This window comes from Oryctolagus cuniculus, chromosome 19 (genome assembly GCF_051225735.1).
Source record: "Oryctolagus cuniculus isolate XC-2025 breed Fujian yellow rabbit chromosome 19, ASM5122573v1, whole genome shotgun sequence".
Taxonomy (NCBI): domain Eukaryota; kingdom Metazoa; phylum Chordata; class Mammalia; order Lagomorpha; family Leporidae; genus Oryctolagus; species Oryctolagus cuniculus.
This window is the reverse complement of record NC_142885.1, coordinates 69995520-70009231: the sequence shown is the minus strand read 5'-3', so window position 1 is coordinate 70009231 and position 13712 is coordinate 69995520. Positions and strand designations below refer to the sequence as shown.

The window sequence follows — 13712 nt, the reverse complement described above, 5'->3', positions numbered from 1 at the left end:
TACGGTCACCTGGAGGCAGCAACCCTCACAAGGCTCCCGCGCTCGGCTCCCAACCTGAGGAAACAAAATGGCGACCGCGCCCCTGGACGAAGCTACATACGGGTCCCGCCGCATGCCTGAACTACAACTTCCAGAAAGCTCTGGCCGAAGGCGGGAGGCCGAGAGGCGCTAAGACGTCGCCAGGCCTTGTGCCCCGCCCCCGCCCGGGCGGTGAGCCTCGGAGACTGTCATTTCGGTCCTGCTCCCACCCCTTACTCGCGTTGGCCGACGGGACTCGTAGTCTCCCGGCAATGAAACTGACTCTCTCTTACGCCTCTAGAAACTCTACTTCCCGAAGCGAGCCCGGCGCCTGCGCACAAGGTCGCAGAGCGTACTACGGTTCCCAGCGGGCCCTGCGGCGCGGCGGCGTGCTGACGCACTTGGTCGGTCGTGCTGACGTGCAGCGCGGCCCAGGCGGGGTGCGAGTGGCGCAGTCGGAGCCCGCTGCGGCCCCTGAGGAAGCGAGGAGGCGTCGGCGTCGGGTGAGGCGGGCGGACCGGCGAGGCGCGGCGAGGCGGCGGCTCCAGGCCCCGAGGGACTCGGGCGCTCGGGCAGCGGCAAGACCTCTCCCCCTCGGAGGCGGCGGGCGGAGGCGGCGGCGGCGGCGGGTGAGAGGGCGAGGGAGCGCGCGAGCCGGGTGGGGGAGGGGCGGCGGCCGCGGCGCGAGGCCGCGGCGCGCGGAGAACGGCCCCGGCCGCCGCACGCGCACGCGCGCGCGCGCTCGCCGCCCTCAGCTCGCGCGGACGCCCTGGCTCGCTGGGCTCCCCTCCCCCTCGCGCGGTGCCCGTCGCGCGCGGGCTCCGGCGCGCCTCTCCCCGCCCCTCCCCCATAGCAACGGCGCGCGCCGCCGCCCGCGCTCGGGTTCGCGCGCGTCCTCGGCGACCGGGGAGCGCGCGCCGCTCGGCTCCTCGGCTCCCCCCACATGGGCGGCCGAGCCGGCCTCTTGGCTGCGGCTGCCCCTTTCGGCGGCGGCGACGGGAGCCCGCTCTCGGACCGTGTCCCCTGTGGCTCGTTCCGGTCGCGCCCGGGGCCCGGTGGACCGGTGTGGAGCCTTCCAGACTGCGGGGCGCCGCGCAGCCCCCTCCCCCATCCCTCCGGGCCGAAAATAGGCCTTCCTGGCCCCGGCGGCGCGGGGAGGGCCTTGACCTCGGTGGCCCGGATTTAGAGCGTTTGGACTCGCTAGTATCAGCCCTGCGGTCGGTAGGGGAGAAAAAAGCCGCCGAGCGTGGAAAGGAAAGGGAGAAGGAAAAAAATTGAGTCTACGTGAGTAAGGTAGACAACGTGGTGGGTTGGTTTGTTTTTTTCCCTTGTGGCTTTTCCACATTTCCCCAGAAGTTGCGTTAAAACTACGGAGGCTGCTTTTGGAGCCCGTGGTTGGGAGGAAAATGCCGGACTGTTTGGAGTTGCGGCTGCGCGTTTCAGGCCCCCCCGTGGCACACGACTCTGGGCGGCCTCCGTGTCCGCCTGCTCTCGCTGTGATTGCGGCTCGCACATCCCAGCTGTCGGTTCTGTCGGCTTCGCTCTTCGGACGATGGGCTCCGTCGGCTGCCGAGCTTTCTGGGTTCCCTCGCGTGTCCCCAGGCACTGCAGTGCGCCGGCGTGGAGCTGCTTCTGCTTCTGCTTCTCTGCCGCCTCCCGCAGTTCGGTCCATTTTTTAACTGAATGTCTGAATATTGTGCGATACTCTCTGATCTCATTGTTTTGGCGTTCTGATCACTGTCCAGCACAGGTAGTTCTCTTAGTCTTCCTTGGCAAAGTAACTTTGTAAGCCCTCTGTGGACCTCATTTTAAGAATAATTATTTTATCGGTTTTAGTGGTTTGCGTTGACATGGTTCCTCCTCACTGAAGTGTCTATAGCTCTGCTTTGGATGCCGTGGAGGTTTTCTTTCTTTCTTTCTTTTTCTTTTTTTATTGTTGATTCTCTACATCTTTCGAACAATGTGACAGTATCTTTGGCTTAGCAGCTACTGGTTTTCCCTCCTTAGGGAGTGGGAGGGTTTTTGTGTGAGGTGGCAGAGAAGTGTGGGTGCTTTTCTGAGGCTGAGGAATTAGTTGCAGGTCAGAAGCATTCTGCAAGGGAAGCAAAAATTCAGTGGGCTGTGCAGGTGCAAAGAGGGGCTTTTAGAGTGGGGCGAATTGGTGCTGGAAGGTGAACGCGAGGGTTGCTTTCTTGGGCTGCAGAGAAGTAGATCACTGTTCTGTTCTGCGTGTCTCCTTGCCTTTCATAGATTGAGCCTCGTGTCATCCGTTGACTCTGGTTTTGTCATCTTTTTTTGCTTTCGGTTCGTAGGACTGCTGCCTTTGGGAAGGGACCTGGTCTGTGGCTGCGCGGTGTGCAGGCTGCTGGGCTTCCTTCCCATACAGCGTCTTGGGTTTCTGTAGGCATTTGTGTTCTGCTTCTTTATTTCAGAGTTTTCTAAATGCAGCCTTCCATGCAGTGCCTCTCATTTCCCTCCGCGTTGATTAACTTCTCCATGTTGCCTTTTTCTAGGGTTTTTCCTGAGGTTAGTTTTCCCACTATCTTGGAGAGAATGGGTTGGGGAAGCTTTGTGTTTGAGAGGTCTGCAGAAGTTCATGGAAAACATAGATGATGAAAAACTTGCATGGATTTCAATTGTTTTGCGCAAAAGTTTTCAAAAAACTACTTGAGAGACAGAGCTTCCTGACAGACAGATGTTGCATTTGCTGGTTTGTTCCCCAAAGGACAGCAACAGCTGGGGCAGGGCCAGGCCAAAGCCATGGGCATGAAACTAAATCCAAGCCTCCCGGATGGGTTTCAGGGACCCAAGTGCTTGAGCCATCACCTGCTGGCTCCAGGGTGCGCATTAGCAGGGAGCTGGAACTGGAAACAGGAATTGCTGAGACTGGAACTAGGCATTCCCATACGGGATGCAGGTGTCAAAAATATGTCCCTAAGTTTTAATTTTATTTTTTGTGAACATTTGGAAGTACCCTTGTATTGCAGGAGAAAGAATCAGAGTATGTATAGCCAAGAACTGTTAACTGGAAAAACTGGGACTTGTGGGTTCTTCAGTCGTGCTGGGGTTTAGATAAGTTGAGAGAATGGAATGTGGTGAGAGGTGTGGGGTTGTTAGCACATGAGAAGGGCTTGCGAGAGAAAACAGAAGTTCAGTACAGGAGATTGGATAGGGAAAGCCAGCAGTTGGGCTTTAATAAAAGTGAGATATGGAGCGAGAAGATTTTTTAAGTTCAGAACAAGGAATCTAGAGAAATTATGGAGACAGTAGAAATAAAAGACGCTGATGTGTTTAAATAGAGCATTGAGTTAAAGACATAACATGTAACAGGAGCTAGTGAGCCTTGGAGGAGCTGCAAAGCATGTGGTAAATACTATCAGGAAGGAAATTGAAGAAGTAAACTAAGAAGATAGTTGATGGGAGCTATAAATATTTGGAATCAAGAAAATGGCTCTTTCCCTGGGAGGTGAAGTGGAGTAAGATGATGTATCCAAAGTTCGTATTTGTTTCTTATGTGCATGCTAGCTGTTAGTCTGAGTGTGAGGCTGTACCTACCACTTTGGATTTAACTAACTAGCCCCCTTTTCGGTTACCTAGGGGTTGTTTATTCCATCTTGTATTCATACGGGGTAGTCTGAAATCCTTAGGCAGGTTCACGAGGCTTTGGATGTGGATTGGAGGCCCAGTTACCAGAGTTAGGATGTCGAGTAGTTGAAAGTGTCACTTGGATTATCTGTGTGGAAGGAGAGCAAAGGGAGAATGTGGGGAGATTTGAAAGACAATAGAATCAATCCTTTGTGTAGGGTGGAGAAAAGAAAATCTAGGTGCAAGGAAGAATGGTGTAGTAGTCTGTGGAAGAGCATTAGTGGGAAAAGGCCGTGAGAACTGGGCTACGATTTTTATGGAGAGGAAGCAGTGTGGGCAGGATGAGGAGGAGTTTCTTAGACCAGGAGGATGAAGAAGCAACATGCAGTAAGAGATACAGTGTGAGAGGACAGGTGTTGAACTAGGGGTGCAGGAGAGCAGGGATGTGGGTGGTGGTAGGTGGTTAGTTTGGGGCCAGGGGCCTGACCCGTATCTCCCCGCTCCCCCCCAGGAGCGGTGGTGCCCCCCGGGCACAGGGCCATGTACAACGGGATCGGGCTGCCGACGCCCCGGGGCAGCGGCACCAACGGCTACGTCCAGCGCAACCTGTCCCTGGTGCGGGGCCGCCGGGGTGAGCGGCCTGACTACAAGGGAGAGGAGGAACTGCGGCGCCTGGAGGCTGCCCTGGTGAAGCGGCCTAATCCTGACATCCTGGACCACGAGCGCAAGCGGCGCGTGGAGCTGCGATGCCTCGAGCTGGAGGAGATGATGGAAGAGCAGGGGTGAGGGGAGGCCTGGGGGAGAGCCAAGCACTGAATGAGTGCAGAGCTGGATGCTAGGTGGGATGTAGGGAGTAGAGGCCTGGAGAGCACTCGTAGGGGAGGCGATGAATGAGCTAGAGATTGAGGAGTTAAGGGACAGTGCGAAGTGGGAAATGAGGAATTGGGCATAATTAGGAACCTGAGCGAGTCTGGATTTAGATCAAGGTACACGGGGCAATGGGGGCCGTCGAGGAACAAAATACGCTTTGAGGGAGAGTCCAGAAAGCAGAGACCAGGCAGAAGGGCTCGCTGAACTGATCGAGGTGTCATTGATAGAAGAGAGGAAGGTAAACGCTTTAAGGATTGAGGCCTTGGAAAGAGTCAAAGCCAGTAAGACACAAATTGGAAGAATACTTAAGAATTATGAATGAGAGAATTATGGGCTAAGTAGGGAAGTGGCATTTTGGAAAAGAAGCATACTTAGGCAGAAAACCTTTTAGAGCAGTGGTTTTCAAACTTCAGCAGTGGCGCTCCTTTTATATGATATATCTTACTTTGGAATCCTAGGAAATGGAAGACTTTGTTCCACTTTGTTGAAGTTGTAGATGAGCACTTGAAACTCTGCCTGCTTAACTTTCCTCTCTTGGCCCCTGAAGTCTAGTATGTTTAAAATCCACTGTTCTAGAGGGCGTAGAAATAGAGGAGAAAGATGAGAGAAAGGATCAGAAGGACTTAAGAGAAGGGAGTTTAGGGTGACAGAGAGTGAAAAGTTCTGTGTGCATGGAGAAGGAAGGGGCCCTGTGGGGAAAGAGGGAAATGGAGACCCGGGACTGGGTGAAGCGTCCTGGCAGGCTCTAACCCTGAAGGGATTTGTCCTTCAGGTACGAGGAACAACAAATTCAGGAAAAAGTGGCGACCTTTCGACTCATGTTGCTCGAGAAGGATGTGAACCCCGGGGGCAAGGAGGAGACCCCAGGGCAAAGGCCAGCGTGAGTGTTACACTCCCCTTGATTCCTCTGGACTCCATGCTGCTGCTGTCGTCCTCTCCTTCCCTGGGACTTCTGCCCTGCCTTTGTCTGCCTTTTCCAGTGCCTGTGTGGCTCCTGCTTGTTGTGTTCTCAATTTCGTTCTGCATTTCGCTTTCTGTCGCTTTATACTTCTGCCCTTTTCCTCTCTAGGGTAACTGAGACTCACCAGTTGGCAGAATTGAATGAGAAGAAGAATGAGCGACTTCGTGCTGCCTTTGGCATCAGTGATTCCTACGTGGATGGCAGCTCTTTTGATCCTCAGCGTCGTGCTCGAGAGGCTAAACAAGCAGCCCCTGAGCCTCCTAAACCTTACAGGTACTCGAGGCCACGCTAGCAGTATTAGCTCTCTCCCTGATTTCTAGACTTCCTCTCCCTTTGTGGACTGTTTCTTTCCACATTCTAAAAATATTGTTCCTCTTGAGTTAAAACGTTTAAGAAAAGCTTTTTAACATCCAGCTCTGTTTCTTTCCACCTCACCCCAGCCTTGTGCGAGAGTCTAGCAGTTCTCGCTCCCCCACTCCAAAGCAAAAGAAGAAGAAAAAGAAGAAAGACAGAGGACGGTAAGTTACTTGGGAAGTTACTCCAGTAGCCGTAGGCCTGTTCCTGTGATGTTACTTTTTCTCTGGGAGTTGAGAAATCTTGCTTCCAGTAAGCAGGAGACAGCTGTCAAGAAATTCAGAGAAGGGAATGAACCATTCAGATCTCCGCTAGCAGGAGAAATGCAGGTGGCCTCTGTGGGGATGGGTTGAGTCTGCAGCTGTGCCAATTAGGAACTGGCTTGAAGCATTTTTGATTTCTGAAATGTTCTTTTCATTTTTTGGTTTGTTGGTTTAATGAGTTAACATTTTTTAGAAATAAGTGGTGGGCTGGCTAGCGCCGTGGCTCAATAGGCTAATCTTCCGCCTATGGCGCTGGCACACCGGGTTCTAGTCCCGGTCGGGCGCCGGATTCTGTCCCGGTTGCCCCTCTTCCAGGCCAGCTCTCTGCTGTGGCCAGGGAGTGCAGTGGAGGATGGCCCAAGTGCTTGGGCCCTGCACCCCATGGGAGACCAGGAGAAGCACCTGGTTCCTGCCTTCAGATCAGCGCCGTGCGCCGGCCGCAGTGCGCCAGCCGTGGCAGCCATTGGAGGGTGAACCAACAGAAAAGGAAGACCTTTCTCTCTCTCTCTCTCTCTCACTGTCTACTCTGCCTGTCAAAAAAAAAAAAAAAAAAAAAAAGGTGGGCTTATATCTGGGGCATAGGTAGATGTTGGGGTTACTCAGATGCTTTTGAAACCTTCTTGGGGTAGATTGTCAGTGGGGCTGTCAGGAAAGAAGTCAAGCCGAATGACCTTGCTTCTGAACTCACTCCAGCAGGTCAGAGAGCAGCTCTCCACGACGGGAGAGAAAGAAGAGCTCGAAGAAGAAGAAGCACAGGTATGAGGTGGCATTCCTTCGAGTGATTGGGAGGAGTTGGCAGAGAGCAGGCGTAGGTGTTGGTTCATGTTTTTTCTCCCCTCCCCCCTTTCCCATTAGATCAGAATCTGAATCAAAGAAACGGAAGCATAGGTAAGAGCTTTTTGACTCCAAGGGACATTGAGGCAATTGGGAGTGGTGAGCCTTTGCTTGATGGTTTTGCTTGTTCTTTGTTTGGCCTTGGGGAGGCTTATTTTTCTGAGAGTAAAGCTTAGTCCTTAACCTTTATGATGTCAGCCATACTTCTGATTCTTTACTTTATTTCTTTTTTAGGAAGTACTTTTAACAACTTTGCCTTATTTCCCAGGTCTCCCACTCCAAAGAGCAAACGTAAATCTAAGGACAAGAAACGGAAGCGGTAAGTGACCTTGAGAGAACTTGCTTAGTGAGTGTGTCATGCTCCTTTATGGGGAGAGGGCATAGGGAAACATGTCCCGCACTGGGGAGGGGTGAGCGATGGGCAGGGAGAGTCCAGTGCAGGTGTGACAGCTTCCTGAGCTGTGCTTGGTCTTCATTCAGGTCTCGAAGTACAACACCAGCCCCCAAGAGTCGCCGGGCCCACCGGTCAACCTCTGCTGATTCTGCTTCTTCTTCTGATACTTCCCGTAGTCGGTAAGGGGTAGTCCAGGAGGAAGGGGGGAGAGGGAATTGCTGGGTTAATCAATTTAATATTTATTGAGCGCCCACGGTGTGCTAGGCGCTGCACAGACCATTCGGAAGACACGGTCCCTGCCCTCTAGGAGCTGACAGGCTAAAGCAACAGGATGGACAGACATATACATTTCCCCTTCTCTTTTTTTTTTTTTTTTTTTCCTTTTGTTTGTTTGTTATTTTTTTGTTTCTTTCTGATGTATATGGACTGCCAGAATAGGGGGGGTGGTGGTTTGTTCGTGGTGTCTGGGGGAGGAAGGAATCCTTGCCCTGGCTTCCTTAATCGGGGAAGGCTTCCTGAAGGAGGTGGGCTCAGAGGTGAGTTGTGGATGAAGTGGGTAGGGAATGGGCTGGGTGGAGGGATTGGGGATGTTTGGGGGAGGTGAATAAAGGGGTAGAGGGAGAACTTCCTTTGGGATTGTGTTGGGAAGAGAACGACTCAAGCTAACTGAACTTGGATTTCATTGAGTGATTTAAATCCCACGATTAAGAAGGTGTGTTTGTTTTAAAGAGGGTTGCTTAGCTAGGAAAGATGGGTGGGAGCTGGGGAGGGGGTTTTCTGTTCTCCCTTGAGCTGATTTTCTTTCCCTCCGCCCATCCTCAATTAACTCCCTCAGGTCTCGAAGTGGTGCAGCTAAAACTCATACAACTGCCTTGACTGGGCGAAGTCCTTCCCCTGCTTCAGGGCATCAAGGGGAGGGAGATGCACCTTCCAGTGAGCCAGGTACCACCAGTGTACAACGGCCTAGCAGCCCAGAGCCCTCCACGAAGCAGCCTAGTAGTCCTTTGGAAGACAAAGACAAGAAGGAGGTATGTTCCTTAGTTAATTGGTGTTTGTTGGTTTGCTAGAAGGCTTTAGCTTATTGAGAAGTGTGGTCCCGTTCTTGCTGCCTTCCTCTCAGTTACCAGGTTGTATTGTGTGCCTGCGTGTCCTTTAGTATTGGGACTGAGTTAAATCCTTTAGACTCAAACCTCACTGGCTGTTAATAGGTTTTACGTCACTGTTCTGTTTACACGTGTATATAAGATCTGCAACACAAGTTTCTTTAAACTGTTTAGGTTTACTGCTTAATGATGATTGCTCTATTTCATTAAACACTGGTTGGGCTCACTACAAATTCTCAGCCCACTGGGTTGCTGCCAGCTGTTTGAAACACTATGACCTGGTCTTTGCTGCCTATTGTTTCATACACCCTGTTGTAATTCAAGCCCCAGTCATTTCTTCTTGCTTCAGTTATAACAGTGTGAGTTGTTAACCTTTGTTATCTAGCTGTCATCTCCTAGAGTTAAGCTTTCCAATTATTTGTTCGATCACGTCAGGATGTTGATCTACTTTGCATTGCTTTTGAGTTGTATTAAGAGTTTTGTCTTTTCCTGTACTCCGGGGCCATTTGGTCTTGTTTTTTATTTTTCACACAAAGCAACTTCTCAGACTTTTGTCTTTGTTCATGCTATTTCATTTAATTTAATATAGCTATTATTTAAGGGTGAGGTTAGTTGGCATTTTGAGAAACTGCTTTATCATTCAAAACACTTATTCATGTTCTCAGAACTTGTTGTAATGATATTTGTTAAATGAAGTGTGTAAATTTTTTCATTGTGCTTGACACTACAGTATAAGACTCTTGAGGTCACAGACTGTGCATGTTTTTTCATTGTGCTTTATTGTATGATCCTGTTGTTGAATGCATGTGAGCCTGTTGTGAGGAAACTCATCAGTTCATATAACGGGGTGTATGGAAGAAAAGTTCATTGGAAGGGGTATTGGATCTACAGGTGGTATGAAGTTTTGGTGCTTAACATATCCCTATCCCTACTCTCTCTTCCACTCTCAGAAATCTGCAGCTCGACCTAGCCCTTCTCCGGAAAGGAGCAGCACAGGCCCAGAACCACCTGCTCCTACTCCGCTCCTTGCTGAGCAACATGGCAGCTCCCCACAACCTCTTGCAACAACCCCCTTGAGTCAGGAGCCAGTGAATCCCCCATCTGAGGCCTCCCCAACCCGGGGCCGTTCACCACCTAAGTCTCCTGAAAAACCTCCCCCATCTTCCTCCGAGAGCTCTCCACCGTCCCCTCAACCTGCCAAAGTCTCTCGGCACGCCAGCTCTTCTCCTGAGAGTCCTAAGCCTACACCAGCTCCTGGGGCCCGCCGAGAGCTTTCTTCCTCTCCTACATCTAAGAATCGCTCCCATGGCCGAGCAAAGAGGGAGAAGTCACATTCTCATACCCCTTCCCGGAGAGCAGCGAGGTCCCGCAGCCCTGCTACTAAGAGGGGGCGATCTCGGTCTCGAACCCCTGCCAAGAGAGGTCATTCTCGGTCCCGGTCCCCTCAGTGGCGGAGGTCCCGGTCTGCACAGAGGTGGGGAAGGTCAAGGAGTCCACAGCGGCGTGGCCGCTCTAGGTCTCCTCAGCGACCAGGCTGGTCCAGGAGCAGAAATACCCAGAGAAGAGGCAGGTCAAGGTCAGCAAGGCGAGGCAGGTCCCACTCTAGATCCCCAGCCACTAGAGGCAGATCCCGTTCTAGAACACCCGCCCGGCGGGGCAGGTCCCGCTCCAGAACACCCGCCCGGCGCCGGTCTAGATCTAGAACACCTGCCAGGCGCCGGTCTAGATCCAGAACACCCGCCCGGAGGGGCAGGTCTCGCTCTCGAACGCCTGCCAGGCGCAGATCTAGAACCCGATCTCCAGTGCGGCGGCGGTCTCGCAGTAGATCGCCGGCAAGGAGAAGCGCCCGATCACGCTCGAGAACCCCAGCCAGGCGTGCTCGCTCACGCTCGAGAACCCCAGCTAGACGTGGTGGGCGTTCACGATCCAGAACCCCAGCTAGACGTGGTGGGCGCTCACGATCCAGAACCCCAGCCAGGAGAGGACGGTCTCGATCTAGAACACCAGCAAGGCGAGGCAGGTCCCACAGTCGAAGTCTGGCTAGACGGGGGAGATCCCACTCCAGAACACCGCAAAGAAGAGGCAGGTCTGGCTCATCCTCAGAGAGGAAGAACAAATCCAGAACATCTCAGAGGAGCAGGTCCAACTCAAGCACAGAAATGAAGAAGTCTCGCATTTCCTCACGGCGGAGCAGATCTGTTTCTTCACCCCGATCCAAAGCAAAATCTCGCTTGTCTGTGAGGCGAAGCCTTTCAGGGTCCTCTCTGTGTCCTAAGCAGAAGTCACAGACGCCACCCAGGCGCAGTCGCTCTGGATCATCGCAACCTAAAGAGAAATCTGTAACCCCAACAAGGCAGAGTTGCTCTGGTTCTCCACCGCCGCCTAAACAGAAGTCTAAGACGCCATCAAGACAAAGTCATTCTAGTTTATCACCTCAGCCTCAGGTGAAGTCCGGAACACCACCCAGGCCAGGGTCTGTAACAAGTCCCCAGGCCAACGAACAGTCTGCAACACCGCTGAGACGGAGCCATTCAGAGTCATCCCCTGATGCTGAGGTGAAATCCGGGACTCCTTTGAGACCTAGTTGCTCTGGGTCTTCTCCTCAGATAAAGGCTAGCACGCCTCCAGGACGGAGCCCATCTAGGTCGTCCTCTCCACAACCAAAAGTGAAGGCTGTATTGACTGTATCCTCTCCCAGACAGGGAAGCCGTTCTGGCTCCTCTTCTCCGAGTCCTAGTAGGGTGGCATCTAGAACACCTCCAAGGCAAGGCCGATCGGTGTCTCCTTGCTCCAAGGTGGAATCTAGGTTGTTGCCAAGACACAGCCGTTCTAGGTCCTCGTCACCAGATGCCAAAGCGAAACCTGGAACGCCGTCAAGACAAAGCCACTCAGGGTGTACTTCTCCATATCCCAAAGTAAAGCCCCAAACTCCACCAGGGCAAAGTCTTACTGGATCAAAGTCACCAGGTCCCCAAGAGAAGTCTAAAGACACACCAGCACAGAGTTGCTCTGGGTCCTTTTCTCTCTGTCCAGGAGTAAAATCTAGCACACCACCAGAAGAGAGTGATTTTGACTCAGCTCTGCAACAGAAAGGACAATCTCAAATTTCACCAGATCTCAGATCTGGTACTTCAAGTCCAGAAGTGAGGCAGACTCACTCAGAATCACCATCTCTGCCGAGCAAATCTCAAACGCCTCCTAAAGGTTGCCGATCTAGGTCCTCATCTCCGGTCAGTGAGCTGGCATCCAGGTCTCCAGGAAGACACGACAGAAGTGAATTGTTAAGTCCTAGGCTGAAAGCAGGAATGTCTCCTGAACAGAGCAGGCCGCAGTCGGACTCTTTCTTATATCCTGCAGTGGACTCTAAGCCCCTTTTGGGGCAGAATAATAGATCAGAACCCTTTTTTGAATCAAAAGAGAAAGTAGCCTTACCCTCTCAGGAGGATGTTACTGCATCATCTCCTAGGCCAAGAGACAAATTTAGTCCTCTGGTGCAAGACGGGTCCGAGGCCTCACCAGTCCTTAAAGACACACCAAGAACTCCACCAGGGAGTGGCAGTGGATCACCTTCAGATGTGAAAGACCAAAATAGTCTGTTAACTAAGTCAACTCAAGATGAGGAATTAATGGAAGTGACAGAGAAATCTGAAGAGCCTTCCATCCAAGTCCTACCCCATTTGTCTCCAGAACGTAAAGAAGTGGCCGGGAGTAATTTTGGATTGTCGCCTGAAGTAGAAGAAAGGCCTGCATCTTTGGCTCTTGACCACAGCCAGTCACAGGCTGCTTTGGAAACAGTAGAAATCCCTGCAGTGGCCTCATCTTGGGGTGGACCGCAGTTTTCTCCAGAACATAAAGAACCGTCTAACTCACCTGGCAGGGAAAATAGCTTTGGATCACCTTTAGAATTTAGGAATTCAGGCCCTGTTACAGAAATGAATGCTGGGTTTTCTCCTGATGTTAAAGAAGATTTGAGTGGACCTTTCCTTAATCCGCTGGAGACAGAACCGTCTCTGGATGTGAAAGAACAATCAACAAGATCCTCTAGACGTAGCAGTTCTGAGTTGTCCCCAGACGCAATGGAAAAGGCAGGAATGTCTTCAAACCAGAGTGTCTCTTCGCCTGTTCTGGATGCTGTACCTAGGACACCCTCAAGAGAACGAAGTAGTTCTGCATCTTCCGAACCAAAAGATGGCTTACCCAGAACTCCGTCAAGGAGAAGCAGGTCTGGGTCTTCTCCAGGGCTTAGAGATAGGTCTGGGACTCCTTCAAGGCACAGCCTGTCTGGCTCCTCCCCTGGAATGAAGGATGCACCTAGAACACCCTCCAGGGGGAGGAGCGAATGTGACTCCTCGCCAGAACCCAAGGCTTTGCCTCAGACTCCTAGAGCAAGGAGTCGTTCTCCATCATCCCCAGAGCTCAACAACAAGTGTCTTACCCCTCAGAGAGAAAGAAGTGGGTCAGAATCATCCGTCGAACAGAAAACTGTGGCCAGAACTCCCCTTGGACAGAGAAGTCGATCAGGATCTTCTCAGGAGCCTGACGGGAAACCCAGCACATCCCCACAGGAAAGAAGTGAGTCCGATTCTTCTCCGGACTCTAAAGCCCAGACAAGAGTCCCACTTAGGCAGAGGAGCCGCTCGGGATCGTCTCCAGAGATGGACGACAAATCCCAGCCTTCTCGGCGCAGTAGGTCTGCTTCGTCCCCCGAAGTGAAGGAAAAGGCGAGAGTGGTGCCCAGGGCACAGAGTGGTTCCGATTCTTCTCCAGAACCCAAGACTCCTGCCCCTCGGGCTCCGCCCAGACGAAGCAGGTCCGCTTCCTCGAGCAAAGACAGAGGTCCCTCTGCTGAAGGCAGCAGCAGTTCGGAGTCCTCTCCTGAGCACCTGCCCAAATCAAGAGCTACTCGAAGAGGCTCCAGGTCCTCACCAGAACCCAAGACCAAATCTCGCACACCACCTCGACGGCGCGGTTCTCGATCATCGCCCGAGGTGACCAGGAAGGCCAGACTCTCTCGTAGAAGCCGCTCTGCCTCATCCTCACCAGAAACCCGCTCCAGGACCCCGAGACGCCGAAGAAGTCCCTCAGTGTCTTCGCCAGAGCCGGCTGAGAAGTCAAGGTCTTCACGCCGGCGGCGGTCGGCTTCATCTCCACGCACCAAGACAACGTCAAGGAGAGGCCGCTCTCCTTCACCAAAGCCTCGTGGACTCCAGAGGTCCCGTTCCCGCTCGAGGAGGGAGAAGACAAGAACAGCCCGCCGTCGAGACAGGTCTGGCTCGTCTCAGTCAACCTCGCGGAGAAGGCAGCGCAGCCGGTCGAGGTCTCGGGTTACT

General features: G+C 52.6%; 1 protein-coding gene across 5 annotated transcripts; it reads left to right on the top strand.

Moving 5' to 3' along the window:
- Positions 1 to 412: 412 nt before the first annotated feature.
- SRRM2 (serine/arginine repetitive matrix 2) lies at positions 413 to 12864 on the top strand. Of its 5 annotated transcripts, none has more exons than XM_070064077.2 (12): positions 413 to 647; positions 4115 to 4385; positions 5246 to 5353; positions 5543 to 5707; positions 5875 to 5952; positions 6745 to 6807; positions 6907 to 6939; positions 7154 to 7204; positions 7366 to 7458; positions 7544 to 7815; positions 8115 to 8307; positions 9333 to 12864. In XM_070064077.2, the coding sequence occupies exons 2-10, from the start codon at positions 4144 to 4146 to the stop codon at positions 7584 to 7586; spliced, it is 876 nt and encodes a 291-aa protein (XP_069920178.1). In that variant the 5' UTR covers positions 413 to 647; positions 4115 to 4143; the 3' UTR covers positions 7587 to 7815; positions 8115 to 8307; positions 9333 to 12864. The 5 variants fall into 5 exon arrangements, with proteins under 5 accessions (XP_069920178.1, XP_089177519.1, XP_069920180.1 ...); XM_070064079.1 differs by having other exon boundaries at positions 430 to 647; positions 6748 to 6807; XM_070064080.2 differs by lacking the exon at positions 413 to 647 and adding an exon at positions 777 to 1311 and having other exon boundaries at positions 6748 to 6807.
- Positions 12865 to 13712: the final 848 nt, after the last annotated feature.

Bases quoted from the DNA above. Each gene is read 5' to 3' on its own strand.
- SRRM2 (XM_070064077.2), top strand. From the start codon at position 4,144: ATGTACAACGGGATCGGGCTGCCGACGCCCCGGGGCAGCGGCACCAAC. The intron at 4,386-5,245 runs GTGAGGGGAGGC...TTTGTCCTTCAG, and splicing joins GAGATGATGGAAGAGCAGGG to GTACGAGGAACAACAAATTC. The intron at 5,354-5,542 runs GTGAGTGTTACA...TTTCCTCTCTAG, and splicing joins ACCCCAGGGCAAAGGCCAGC to GGTAACTGAGACTCACCAGT.